Raw genomic sequence first — 15,217 nt, 5'->3', positions numbered from 1 at the left:
GCAAAGTAATGGTATTAAAATGCAAACACTTAGCTTTCATAAATCTCCTGCGACATGTTACTAGACACTAACCCCTTATCTTTCAGTCACATTGAACAATACTTATGGTTTGCCATCCTCAGCCCAGCTGTGATGCATTCCAACAGAGAGGGATTGCAGTAAATTATGTGACATTTTAAATGTTAATTTTTGAAGGATTTCCTTAACATAGCTCTCAGCGTGACTTACAGATCTCTTTAAAGGGATCATTGTATTTTTGGATGATTTTTTTTCGGGTTAAATAAGTACTGAAAAACAATTCACTAATAATTATGACTTTTTAAAAAATCAGACTATGCGAAAGTGTTAAGCAGGTCATAAAACAGTAAAAAAATTATAATCACTGAGACTGACATTTTCCACCAGAAATGTCAAAAGAGCTACATCGAATATACTATGTGGAGTTTCTTTTCCAGGAAAGGATTTTCCCATTTTTACTGTATATGGGACCTGTTCTTGTGAAAATAGCCAGGAAGGCTAACCACTGCTGACACATAATGTATCCAAACAGAATGTGGGCTAACGTTTCTCTCCCTGCTGAATTCTTGCTCCTACAGAATGAGTCAATGGACAGTTTGATATACAGTAAGTAGATGTTAATAAAACTGGCCTTTAAATGGAGGTATTGTAAAATGACATTTTAAATATTAATTGCTCACTGAACATACTGTATACAGTATAACCACTCTGTAAAGACAGTGTGAGTTCTTAAGTTATAGTTTTAAAATAAATACCTATATCCATATTTCATTTCTTTTATTTGGGTTTTGTAGTCATTTATTTTTCAATTCAAATTGATACGAAAATTCACATTGACAATTTAGCTCACGGTAATTTCCTGTAACAAAAATACTGATGATTAGTGTCTTCATCATTTTTTGAATAATTCAATATTGAAATGGGTGCTGTTAGACACTATGGTCAATTCCAGAACTTCTACATCTTAATGTTATAAGGGAGCGACATTGTTAAACATTTTCTGATCGATGCCTCATGTACCACTTGTGGCCATTTGAATGTCAGTCTCTTCCATTTGAATTTCATTTACAATAGACAAGACCCAGGGCAGACAATAGCTCGAATTAAAATATTCAATCACCAGTGACTAGAATAAACAAGTGCATTTCAATACAGAAGGAATTTTCATTAGATAAATGTAGGCAGTAACATTTTCCTAAGCGAGGACCATTTTAAACTTTAATTTCAGTACACAAACACTATATTAGTCATCACATCATGTTTAAGCTTCAACAGTTTTAATATTGTTCAGCCCCCTTGAAGTCACTGCACAATTTCCACTATGGCCCTTGAAGCTGGTGAAGAGAATCTAATTTAGCTTCCTGCTGTCTGCACTACATCATTTGAAAATTACAATCTAAGAAGCTCCCCATGATCATTAGAGATAAGTGCTTTTAGTGTTTCACACACGAGGCATATGGAATCTATAATATATAAATCCTTCCACTGCCAAGGACTATTCATTACTTGTTTCTTGTTAGAACAGCACCACCTAATCCTTTATTTTCTCTTTTTATACACACCTTCTATTTTCTCTGCAAAGACAGTACATAGGGAAACCTATTTTAAGCACTCCATTCACATTCCATAGTTTTATTAATTGGCCAGGGAATGAGACTTGCCTTATCTTTGCAACACAACAAAAGACTTTAATACAAATTTACCGAGAATGATGAAGCTTTGAGGTAGCCAGCATACTGAAGTTTATGGTGGATGCTGTACAATGAGCCACCTTAAAATACTGAAATATTTCAATAATGCATGATGCTCTATTCAGAGCTTTAGCTGTGACCTACAACATGCATCTCTACAAAAACAATATGCATTTACTGTACTTCTGTGACGCATCATTTTCACAATCTTTTAAGCAGGACAATGCCTTGCTGCTTTGGAGCAGTAAAAGCTTTCTACTGTATGTGCTTTGCATGCTGCAACAGTTTAAATTGCCAACACTGGTAGTTACAGTACCTGGAGGCATGCAGCTGGTACTCGATGTGCTGGGAGTGTCTGGACCACACTGCAGTCCTGACTGGAGCTCACCAGCATGCAGCATACAGACTTTGTTCATGTGAGCAGTGATTTGTATCTGCTTACCACATGCTGCATTTTACCTTGAGCCGAATTCATATGACACAATTTGTTTTACAGCATATGCCTGATGAGAATGACACCTACTGCCAATGTTGGAGAGAGGCAAAACATGCAGGCAGCAGGATTTGTCATTTCCTTTAACACGCCTTGTGGTTTGACAGAGATGATGATAGCCTTCACTGAAACTTATTTTTCTTAACCTCTCCTTTAGACTTGTTGCAGGACTTTTATTTCCCAATGTGTCAGCTACAGAATAGCTACTGCTTCAGCAGGCTCTTATTGAGCCTTGAGCTCTGAAAGGCCACCAGTGTAATCAGCAGCTTTCCCTTTTAATTTAATTACAGGATTTTTTTCCCATGGCAACAGTTCCCAGAGTTTAAGTTCTAATGAAAATTGTATGAGCTATTGTATTGTCAAAATGCTTAACAAAAAAGATGTATTTACTTAATAAAGTTAAATCGATTTGTTTCTATATATAACATACTCAATTTTCTTCTAGTCCTAAAATTCTTAGGATAAAGAGAAAGTGAGGAAGCTTAAAAGTTGAATTTTTACAGAATCAACTGCTTTCTCTACTGAGAGAAATAAATGTTACATAAAACGTTTTGGTGGAATGAGAAGAGTCAAATACTAGGCACGGGAACTGCAAAGAAATCTTTAAAAAGTCAATATATTCATCATCATAACCAGAAGAAAAAAATAGCCTACCTGCATTTTTTAGGTACAACGTGCTATTAACTATTCATGAGGAACCTCTGCAGAAAATACGAAATATTAAATAAAGATAACATTAAAGTTTATTAAGTTAATTTAGGTTTTGGTAATATGCACATACATACCTTTCTTGGAATTTAGAAGGTACATATACTGTAAATGGCTTCCTCTTCAACTTAAGCCAGTTGTATTTCATATGGCTTCCCTAAACCTTACTCTATAATGGAGGGAAATGTCTTGTATTTGTTCAACATTGTAAATTCTGTGTTTACTAATTAGAAATTAAGTTTACCATATTTTATGTTTCCCTAGATATGGAAAGCAACATGTGAATTTTTCCAGTTGATGTTGCCAGCTAATGACTGTGTGTGGTGAAAGTTCTCTGTAGACCCTGATACCAAGGATGTTTTCTACATTCATAGAACTGTGTTGTCAGGCAGGAGGTATGGTGGTTTTTGACCTTTCTAGAGTCTTCAGGTCAGGGCTCAATCCTTGGGCCTCATGGGGTTCACACACAGAGTACACGTGGAGTGACACTGCAGTGAGTTACGGGCTGTGTCTTAAACTATACTCGGCACCAACACTTAAGATCAGGATTAGAATGACCTCTATTTGTATAGCAAATTTCATGTACATGGAATTTAGTCTGGTGTACTTGGTACTTGGATACACAAAGAAGATAAAAGACATCATTAAGACAGTGGACATATAATTCTGGTTAGGTAAGAAGACAGCTTTAGGAAAATGCTGGGTGGCTCTGGGTTTAAAAGACTTTAAGAGCGACCCTCTTGCAGAGCGAGCAACACACTGCAGTTTGCCAGATCAGTTATAGAGGCAGTCAGAAAGGCTCTGTTATACTGTGTTAGAATTGGTTGAGAGACACTGAGGTTTTTCAGTTGGCGCAAAAAATTACATTCCCTGCTGGGTTTTCTTTGTGGTACTGGTGATATTCATGACCCATTTAAGGGTATTAGAGATCCTAAACGCATCCGAAATTCCGAAACACATAATGGACTCCAACACATTCACAGCCACATCATCGATTACCAGGGAGAGAGGTTTTGGAGAATATTTCCGGAAATCCATCACCATTTTCACTGTTTTAAGGGTACCAGAAGACTCATCTTCCTCCTGTACCTGGTCTCATCATCATTAGTGATGATACCTACGGGGGTGATGTCATCGCCAAAACTTAATTAGTTTGATGTAACTGGAGGTGCAGACGTTGGTGTACAAGGAAGAGAGAAATGGGGAAAGCACACATCTTTGAGGTACAGTACACCAGAATTCACAATCAGACAGTCTGACGAAAAAGGGCCGAGACACACCTGCTGACTTCTATCTGTGAGGAAGTTGAAAATCCACAGGCAGATGGAAAATGGAACATTCCCCTGTAACAATTTATTTTAAAGGAGTTCTGGAATAATAGTATTAAATACAGAATCAAAATACACAAAAATAATTCTTGCATATGTGCCTAGATAATGTGAAATGCAGTGAAGGCCCATGTTAACAGCATCATCCAGTGACCCTTTTGCACTTTATGAAATCTGTAATAATTTCGAGATAATGAAGTAGCATACATTCAAAAGTTTATCATAATGGAAGTAAGATCAACTGTCCTTCTTTGGTACAGGAACAATAATGGCGGATTTAAAGCAGGCGGGACTGTTACACTGATCCAGAGACTGATTAAATATATCAGTGAACACCGGGGACTTCCTTTTCTTTGATAATTGGGGGAGGCTGAAGAAGAAAAGGAACAAACTGAGAACTTGAGCGCTAGTTGTGGGTGAATGGAAGAGGACAATGAGGTAGTAGAATCTGAAGAATGCATGAACTATGATCATTATTAAGGAACCTCTGTTTTCCAAACCTACAATAAACCCTGTTTAGACTCTCTGGCAGAGAGAGTCTGCTATAACATTGGGAGGTTTCTTTTAATAATTTGTGATAATCTGAAGGCTCCCCCAAAGAGAAGTGGAGTCATTATTTGCCAACTGTTGTTCTAATTTATTCCTACAGTATACTGGGCTTTTGCATGTCTGATTGTTTTGTGGAGTTGACATTTAGCTCTTCTGTAGTTCTCACTGTCTCAATTCTTACAAGCCTCTTCTTTTATTGTAAGCAGGTTTCTTAACTCTTTAGTAAACTGAGGCTTTTCAGTAATGTACCTGACACAATATTTTGTTAGACTACAAGCGTCTTCGCAGAAGCTGATATCTGTATATTCATCAGTGCTGTCTCTTCCCAACACACTCCAGTCTGCTGAGTCAAAACAGTCTTGTAGTCTCTCAACGGCTTCAGTGGCTCAACTCAAACTTGGCTAATTTCAGTTTCTGTTCACATGTAGATATTAACTGAAACATAGCGTAACATAGGGGGAAATATATATTCCAGCAACAATAATTGATGCAACTTCTCTGGGAAGAATAAAAAGGGTTTGAAGTTTATATACATTGATTCCAACAAACACTGTACTTTACTGAAACCAAGCAGTAACAAACAACAAGTTATACTTTGGTTAAAGTAAAGAGTGAACAAAATCATAAGTTTTCATCTACAAATTAGACTGCATTTATGTTATCATTATATTATACTGTAGTATCAAAAAAGAATGTTGGCAATGAACATTTTTCTTATATACAGTACATCCAAATTACAAGATTTAAGGTTTAAGCCTGCTTAAATCTTTTTTTTTCCAGACAAACTAAATCTTATCTTAATTGTAGCTTTTTGGTGTGTTTGGAAAAAAAAATTACTTTGGGAATAATCAGCAGGGAATAATTTGATATGTCTTTCGCATTTACTTCTAAATTTAATATCATGGTTCATTTTATAATTTGCAATGGCTATAAAAAATTTGAATCATTTACGTGCTTTACAAAGATGAAAGCTTTACTTCATCAATCCCAGGTACCTCTACAGTATGCTGTGCTATTGTAATTTCTTACACCAGTCAAATATATAAAGGAAAAAAATCCATATACAGAAGCAGTTCAAACACGAAACAGCCAACATTCATGTAAACCATACTGTACATAAAGTTTAAAAAACTTTATGCATGTACAATTGTGAAGAACAAAGCCTAACTATTAGAACAATAACACAATTTGAGCATTCTTGCTCTAATGATATCCCATGAGTGTAATTTGCACGTCATTAAAAAACATAAACTAATGAGAAAACAACAAGCACTACTTTGAGAATACTAATGCTCGGAAACTAACATCACCATAAATTTTTGTGTACTGCATATTTCAATGATGCCTGCAATTAGCAAAACAGTTAAACATACAAGGCTGGTTACTATGAAAACTGTTTCAAAGCTAATCATTTCTGGGTCTCTCAAGCATAATAGAACAGGTTATATAGTCTTAGCAACACTGTTATCTACAAATCCAACCTCGAAATAACTGAAGCTTCTATTGCTAGGATACTACATTTATCCTAAAACAAAATTACATTTGTTTGTGCAATGACCCTTGCTAGGAAAGCCGATTGAAACAGCTTATAGCTGATGGATGCAGGTTTGCTTGTTTTTTCTTATGCAGTGGATAAAAAAAATCTGAAAAAGTTTTCTTTAGGAGAATGAAAGACAGGGCTCATTATTTTGAGCAAGCATCTGTTCTGTCTGTTAACCTTGGTACTAATTTATGCAAATCTCACCTTTTCAGCACCACAGACAGCACTGCCCGCTCTACTCCAAAGTCCTACAATTTCCATACAGAGAAAGTGCAAAGACCAATTATATCGTACTTAAACCACAGATATTCTTCAAATAATTCAAATATGCTTCTGGAAAGCCGATTTTATTTCTGTGTTGGCTTTCACCTCAGTTGCTTATTTTTCAATAGGATAATTTTAGGATAACATTCAACATCATTCTCTACTTTTTATAACTAAAACTAGAGCCAAATTGGGTTGCCTTTGTGCATCTTTCTAAACTGGGCCCTACTGCAGCAAGTTTATGTTTTTAAAAGCATGATCTTACAACTGTTTAAGCAATAACAATTTCTCTATTTCTATCTCTTTCTGTTGCTTGACCCTTTATTGAAAGATAGAGGGTATATATAATTTAATGCTTTAAGTTGCTTTACTATTTCATCTATATTCATTTATTTGTGTACTTTCAGAAAATAGGACACAAATGTAAGCCAGGATGTGAATGAAATAAATGAATATAGCAAGATAAATAGCAGAGAGAGTGCATTATCTAACAAAGCCCTGTGTATTTCTTAAAACGAATGGGCATGCTTTTTGAACATGGATTTCCTAGTCATATTGTTTTGAAATACACATAGATAATTGAAACCTAATAGGAGCCTGTGGATCAACTTTGTGATCTTGTAGTCTTTTCTTTAATGACTATGCTATGATGGGGGGATGTTTTAAGACCAGTGCATAAAATACACATGGGTCTCTAAAGACACATTTAATAAAGATAAATTTAAAAACACATTTGACAGAAATTTAATGTGCCCAGATGAAACTATGAAATAAGCTAGGCTGTAGGAAGAGACGAAATTGAGCCTTTGATGTTGTGAATGCTTTTAATTGAGCCTTAATTATTGCACTTAGTTGCTAAATCCTATTATACAACTGCATTCTAAACCCCAAGTCCTCCCTACTTCATCCTGCTTCCATATTATTCTAATAGGAATGTCACATTGTTCTTTAATAACATCTAAAATATTGCCATCATTAAAAGCAAATAATACAAATTGTAGAGGACCGAATCCAGTAATGAGCAAAATGCCTTGTAAAGCAGGAGGCTTATTTGCTTTGAAATAATTAGTATATGTTCATATACAGTACAACTTGAATCATAGGTGTGCTTCATATTACCATGGAGGAATTAAAAAAAGAAGATGATGACAAATCTAACGAAAATCAAAAGATTAAGCTATAAGCACTGTGCATTTTGGAGAAGATAACGAAGACATTTGTACAAAATAAATGTCACTACAAAAAATAGCTAACACTCAAGGAAAAAGTACACCACGTGTTCCTTCAGATAATATAAAACAAATGTTCACAAAAAATAAGGTAGTGCTCCTAGAGAATAACTGGATGCTATTCATGTGGTGTTAGCTGCCAGATGTGAGGCTTACAGAAGAAATAATAATCAAAATAATTGTCATGGCGTTTTTTCTATATAGCGATTGCCTAAATTTAAAAAAAAATGCCTGGAGTGCTGAGGATTTGATTGGAATTGAATAGCTGCTTTTCTAATCACTAAATAAGCTCATAAAGAACATGCTGAATATATGTACTGCTTGCCATGGTCTGTTGCTGAGATTCATCTGATAATGAACTGCCAAACATTAATGCATTCTTCTCAATTCCAGCACAAGCTGTGCAATCCATTTTACAGATCACCTATAGCGAGGCATCCTCGAAATATAAATTAATTTTCCTTCTAGCAGCTTTGCTATGAGGTGCCATGTCTTAAAATGAACCATTGCCCACAGCTTGAAATGAAATTCATCAACTTTAATTACTCCAGATATGCTTGTACTTTAACTTACACCATGGACCCATCCTGAGAATAAAAAGAGCATCCAGTTCTGTACAGAGAGAGATCTGCTGCTGAAACAGACCCTTTTGATTAACAGCATTTCAATTATTAGATGGATCCAGCTTCCTTTGCAAGGGTTTGTGCTCAGCATGACCCTCAGTGCATTTTAGATTAGAAATATCTGTTATAAATAAAATCACAGGGAGTGATCATAAGCAAACCTTTTTTTTCATGCATTCATTCTTTAATGAGTAGCCAACATCTAATTTGTATCTGTGATTGTTCACAAAGGTGTCTTATTGCAAAGGAACGTCTGTAAACTCTGGACCTAATGCATCTCAGTACTACATAGGAAGGTTCTGTGCAATGTTTTATAATAAGTCTTAAAGTGACAAGGTAAAAAATGAAACACAACAAAATGATCCTAACAGAAAACATAAAATAATCCATACGTGATTAGTAACTTACAGATCCATGCGAGGGCCCATGCTGGATCTCAAAAGCGAGGGCCATAAAGCAGGACTGATCATATAACAGCCCCTCCACCTGGATGTGATGCTGGTCCATCACAATCACCACAGAAAGGGGCAATCAAATCTATCCATGGGAGGAGGGAGGATGGTGGAGCACCTGGGGAGCATAAATGCAAACTCCACATGCCTGAGGTCAGAATTGAATCCAAGACACTGGAGCTGTAAGGAGGCAGTGCTATCTTCCATGCCACAGTGCTACTGTATATTAAAGCAATGTTAAGACATTTGCCTGTCTATAAAAATAATCCAGAATGGCTGAAGGTAAACTATATTGTTGTCACTATACTTTTTCAAATTAGAGTGAAAGAGAATTTATCATGGATTTCATGCAAATCTGGGTTACTAATCTTCTGTTGCTTAGGGGGGCTTTTCTCAGCAGAAACATTCTAGAAATGTTCATATGTACTTCTGTCTTAAACAATGCAACTTCAAATCTGGTGGAGGAATGACAATGTACCCCCCCAAAAATCAGCATGAACGGAAATACTATTTTTATCCTAAGGTATAATCCAAGAGGGCTGGTGAAAGAGTGAAGAGGATTTAATGACACCACTATTTTAAATGTAGCCTGAAAGCCCACTGTTAGCTCTTTAGAACTGACAGACTAGTACTTAACAATAATGGACATTCCCATATGAAGCATAGCTACAGTAGGTAGTTATTACCTGTTTTTACTAATAGCTAAAACATACCCTACATGTTTCACTAATAAGGTATGAATTATGCATGAATTGTTCTTTTACTACCACTCATCATGCTGTGATTCAGTAATTAAGCAGTAATAAACGGCTTTCAGTTTGCCTCTAATGTAAAGCACTACAGAATCAAGAAGGCCCTTCATTGAATCATTTTCTCAGTATTAGCATACATGCATTCAGTTCAGAATGTCCACCCCAGAAATTCTTTCCAATAAAGCAGCAGGCTTCTCCTGTGTTCCATAAAATATAGTCTGTGTTAAAAGCATATTTAAAATAATTTATTTTTGGAGGAGAGCAAAGGGTCAGTTACTTTTAAACTATGATGTCTGTTGTTAGGTATTGTTTATTGGTTATGTTCTTCTCATTTGTGGAGACCTTCAACAGATCAACTTCTCTTTGAACAATATGATTCCTTGGATATATCTGTCTTGTTTGGAATAACAATTATTTAACAAGGTTTCATGGAAAGGCAAATTGTTTGTGGCATCAACTGTGTCATTCTTCGATTACGTTATTGCTTTGAACATGGTGACAGTTCAGTTAGACTTGATAAGCAATGCGTTGAGAGTGGTCTCTGCTGAAACAAAGGTAGAATCAATACTGAATTCTACTCTTCCACCCTATTATGTAATTTTGTATTCCATTATACAGTCTCAAGGTGCATAAATAAATCAGTAGTATTTAAGAGCCAAGATTAAAAAAACAGCCATTATACAACCCCCATTATAGATTATTTAGGGGCTGATTTACAGCAAACTTACAGCAAAACTGTCATCTTGTAACTGTTTTCCAGATTAATCACCTTATGGAGGATAACTCAGTTTTTTTGTACAAAGAAAAAATGCAAATTGTAAACAAGACATGTAAGTATAACCTATTTCACAAAATGTTACTAACACAAGTCAGCAGGCTCAATTTTTATCATCCTGTCATGGTTGGCAAGCAGATGAACGTTTATTTTAAGAGCTCCCAGACCATCAAAGGTGCACTTGATGTGTTATGGGAATTTTGGAACACACACCATGGACTGCGATAAAGAGATTGCAGATTGACTAGGAAGGACGGAACTCTCTGTGCAGAATCTTTTAATGTTTGTTTTTTTATCTGTAAAAACACTATTCTGTACTGTACTGTATATGATGCACAAGTTATTTTGACAAAATACTGTAACTGTTATTATGACTGAAATTAGAACCTAGCAAATGTCAGAAGAAAATGTGAACATTAAAGGACTTTCTGGACAAAGTGCAAAAGAAAGAAAAATCAAAATGCTAAAATGTATGTTTACACGTATGTGTACCAGTGTATGTACACTGCTCACTGATTCAGAAAATAAAATATAAGACAGGAAATGCCTACAGGGAAGTTGGCTCCTTCTAAGTCTATTTAATGTCAAGTGCACAATATTCACAAAACAATGCAATGTTTCAGTGCAAGTGCTATCGATGAAGTCAGACAATTCAGAAGTGTTGGACTTCAAGTGGGGAGCAGAAGGCTCTTTTTACATTTTCAACCCTGAGTACTTTTCTACTTATCATTTGAGCTAATACAGAATGCAGAGGAGATTCTCTGCCTCTTTATATATTGTACTTATTGTTCAAACTGTTTATATACCACAATTGTAAAGTCAGAGTTATATGACCAAATCTTATACCACTGTCTGTGTGATTGGCGATCTTTTAGTAAAACTGTATAAATACATGAATAAATGGCACACAACTGCTTGGAGGCATTGTATTGTATGGTTATAAGCTCCTGATGTGTACAGGTTCTGTTATGTTAAACTGTTGCTTGATGTCCTTGCTGGCACATTTACGTTGATTTCAAAATTCCCTAATGTCATCCATGTAGCTTTCAGGCTAGCTTAAAAAAGGAGTCTGAAATGAAAAACAATAAAAGATTGACTTGAGCTCTGTTTCTGGCACCTAACCAGTATGGGGGGGGGGTTACTAGTGACAGTCCAAGTCATGACTTGGCTAGAGGACATCATCAAAAGAAACAAAGCCATCTGCCATTCCCTTCAGTTCCCTGTGACATTCATTAACCCCCCTTTTCTCCTGAGCTAAACTCAAATTATTAAATTAATTTTCTGTAATTTGTATTGTGAAGACACATTTTGGTCGCATGGGCCATGGGGCAGAATCAGTTCTGTTTTTGCATTGAGGACTTTAAGACGGTATTAATATTTAATTTAAAAACAAACAGCAGATTGCGAGTTCTCCGTGGAATACAAAATGTCCAAAGCAAATGTCACAACTTCATATTCTAGACAGCATGTTCTCGTCACGTCCATATCAAATGCTCACTTTTCCAGTTATTAAACTGATAACTTAACATTTGGAGTGTTTGACAGTGGAGGGGGGCATCTCTTTTATGTTTTATAAATTGTCTGCAATACAGTGAAGGCTGTCCTCCAGCCTCCATCTCTGTCACCTGAATACAGTGGTAAAATGCTTTTAGTAAGGCCTGAAAAAATGTTCCAGCAATAAAGTATTGAATATCTGTCTTCATAACAGCTGAGACAGAACTCTCATGGAAACAGATGTTGAAATATCTGAACAGATGAGGCTTCTATCAGTATCATTGAAGATTTATTAAGAGTGAGTATCTGAAGTTATGAATAAAATGTAATATATCTGCTGTACTTAAATACAAATGCCTGAATGACCGTTCATTTTATGCAGAGTTTTTCCTACAGGACCTAAATATACACCACCATCTAATGCATGAAAACCAGGCAAATAAAAAGCACATGTAATATAGCAAGTGGAAGAAAAGGGGTATTAAAAACTCGATGTGGGCATGTGAATAGGCTAAGCTAACACAGAAACATTAAACTAGACATATTGTAATGAAACGAGAATTGTCTTTGCACAAAAATAGTTGCAACAAATGGGTGCAACGAGAGTTCAGAATAACAACACCTGTCCATATGTAATAAAATGCAAATGATAGTAATGAGTATTTGCAAATATCTATGCAAATAAGAACTACGACTAAGAGACATTGCATACTTATTACAGCAGATCTAATTTACTTAATCATTTTTCTTGTGGTATGTAAGAATGTCAAATTTACAAAACTGTAATACTGTAATAAGATAACATTTTATTAAAATTAATCAAATATTATTTATGGTACTCTGATTCTAATCACACTTGATGTACCCTGCAAATGTAAAAGCAAGACTCTCATTTTTGCATCATCATTAAATAAATCCAGATCCAATAATTGCAGTATGTAACCTGCTGGTAAGTATAATAAATAATAAATGGTAAAATGTGAAAGCTCTCAAAAGGTTAAAAAATGCATGCACTGTATCTGCGCATTTGGAGCATATTTATAGACAGATCAGTTTTGTTTATAGGTTAAAAAATTGGGGTTACATATTTTATTATGTGCATTATACATATTAAGTCAAACTTTAATTTTAAAGTCAATATTACTAACCTCTAACAAAACATGCTCTTCCTCATATGGCAAAAGAGGTGTCATACTAAGCATTCACATTTTAGTGTTATTTTATCATTTTCAACATTCCAACCAAACCCTTTTTGTTTCAGTATGAATCGGTGATGTTATACTGCAATGTGCATATTTTTGTAACACATAATTTACCGTGGAATCACAGATCGGTGCAGTCTCAGCTGGGGATGTTAACTAGCCATAATAAAGTACATTTCCTGCACCAAAGCAGGTTTGAAGCTGTCACGCCAGCAGGCAGAAAAGAAGGAGATGGATCTAATTCACTGGGCTCTGGCTCCCAAGCCAGGTGTCACTGACTTCACAGATTGCAAATGAATGAAGATGCACATTATCAGATTTGGAAGGGCTCTTGTATTCCATGTAGATTTTAGTGTGAATCCTTCTGTATCAGCTAAAGTTTCCCAGTTTTAATCTCTGCACAATGACATATTGTGACAGAGCTGATAAAAACTTTACAAAACACCATTGCTCTTTAGAGCTGTACTGTTATGCCACAGGAGCAAAAAAGACGAACAGTGAAAGGAGTAACTAAAATCACTCCCTGACCCTTTTTATCCTCTCTGCCTCTACAACTTCCATCCATCAGCAAATGAGTTGGATTTGCATTATTGAACTGGAACAATAGCAAAGTATAAGAACACTTGCAAAAAAGCAAGTTTCAACGCAGACATAATTGAGTTAAAATAAGTATATCGAAAACTTGATATAAAGAACAAAAACTAAAGAACAAATTAAAAACCAAAATACTCTTTAATTTTGATTTGCAGAAAAAATGCTGTCATTATGTACTATACAGTATATCGAAACCTTTAACTAGGGGATATACAGAAGTAGAATTAGTTGTTTGATATAAGAGCACTTGGCTAAGCAGTCTGAACCAGGCTGTAACGTGCAATGCGCCCATCCAGAGCAGGTGGACATCCCATCTTAAAGCAAAGGCATCTGCAACTGTATGAGATCACCTGTATAACCTAATTTGTGAGGTTTTCTAGGTATCTTGACATCAGTGTTGAATTGTTTATAAAGAATACTGATCCTAAAAACAGCAATGACAATGGGATACACAAAGTTATCATTAATAGCACAAATCTGGCATGAGCTGCAGTAGATCATTCTCAGCTGTGTGACCTATTTTGTGTGATTTATTATCATCTGAAATCAATGAAATTAAACTAACTATACAATTATTTGTTTTTCTAATAATTGCTCTAGGAAAGCATCAGAACATCTGTTCTGTGTGATCCAAATTGCAAGGTATGCTTTCTGCTTAGGCTCCTTAGCAAGAAAAGAGAATATTAAAGAAAACCTCTGAAATAAGGTCAGTTCGTCTCTTATTAGACCACAGGCCATTCTTACATACTGTAGCAGACTGCCTTTGATTGTCTGAATTTCACATTTGCTTGATTAGTCCCTGTTTCCTCTCGGCAGCCTCTGCACACTGTTCTGGAAACTATGACGTCTGCCACACCACCTACCGTCCTGTGGATCTTCTCCTCCAGGTCCTGATTGATCCTCTGCAATGCTGCATAGCTGTTTTGTATTCTGGAAAATATAAGAAATAGTAGTCTTGTTCAGTTTTAATGAAAGACAACAATCATTCTAAAAACAGACATCACGGACAGCCTGTGCTTAGATTTCTCTCTTTCATTAAAAAAGGAAGGACAATTTTTTCTTTCTTCCTCTGCTACATGTAGGCAAACACTGTATATTCTGAAAAAAATCAAATAGTCCTTGGGATTATTCTGTGGGAGAGTTTATTTGCCTGGAGCCTCACTACACCACAGATAAGATACAGATGCTCAAATTGCATTACCCATTGGGTTTAGGAGGAAAAATAGGTAGGCCAGATTGAGCAAGCCTAAAGCAGAATTTAACCAGGAGACAAGGGATTATCACTCCTACTCTTGTAAACAGTAACATGGGATCTTAATTGAGCAAATAGTCAGCTTCTAGATTTAACATCTTCAACTCAGTGTTGCCTGCCTTTATTCTGGGACATTCGGTTCCATAGAGTGCCACCTACTGATCCACTGGTCCACTTACACCAGTAACTTGGTCATCATTAGAGGCTTCTTATTCCCATAATCACCTGGCTTTATGGGAATAACGAATCCATT

The 15,217-nt window shown here is 35.8% G+C and overlaps 1 protein-coding gene across 2 annotated transcripts in view; it reads right to left on the bottom strand.

The window, feature by feature from the left end:
* The window catches only part of begain (brain enriched guanylate kinase associated), a 63,322-nt gene that overhangs the window by 14,826 nt on the left and 33,279 nt on the right, over nucleotides 1-15,217 (bottom strand). For both annotated transcript variants that reach the window (XM_088925475.1, XM_088925474.1), the window contains exon 3: nucleotides 14,576-14,642. In XM_088925475.1, coding sequence (XP_088781601.1) covers nucleotides 14,576-14,642 — 67 coding nt within the window. The remainder of the gene's footprint in view (nucleotides 1-14,575; nucleotides 14,643-15,217) is intronic.

Source organism: Atractosteus spatula, chromosome 9 (genome assembly GCF_055471065.1).
Source record: "Atractosteus spatula isolate fAtrSpa1 chromosome 9, fAtrSpa1.hap1, whole genome shotgun sequence".
Classification (NCBI taxonomy): Eukaryota; Metazoa; Chordata; class Actinopteri; order Semionotiformes; family Lepisosteidae; genus Atractosteus; species Atractosteus spatula.
This window is presented reverse-complemented; position numbering and strand designations above follow the sequence as displayed.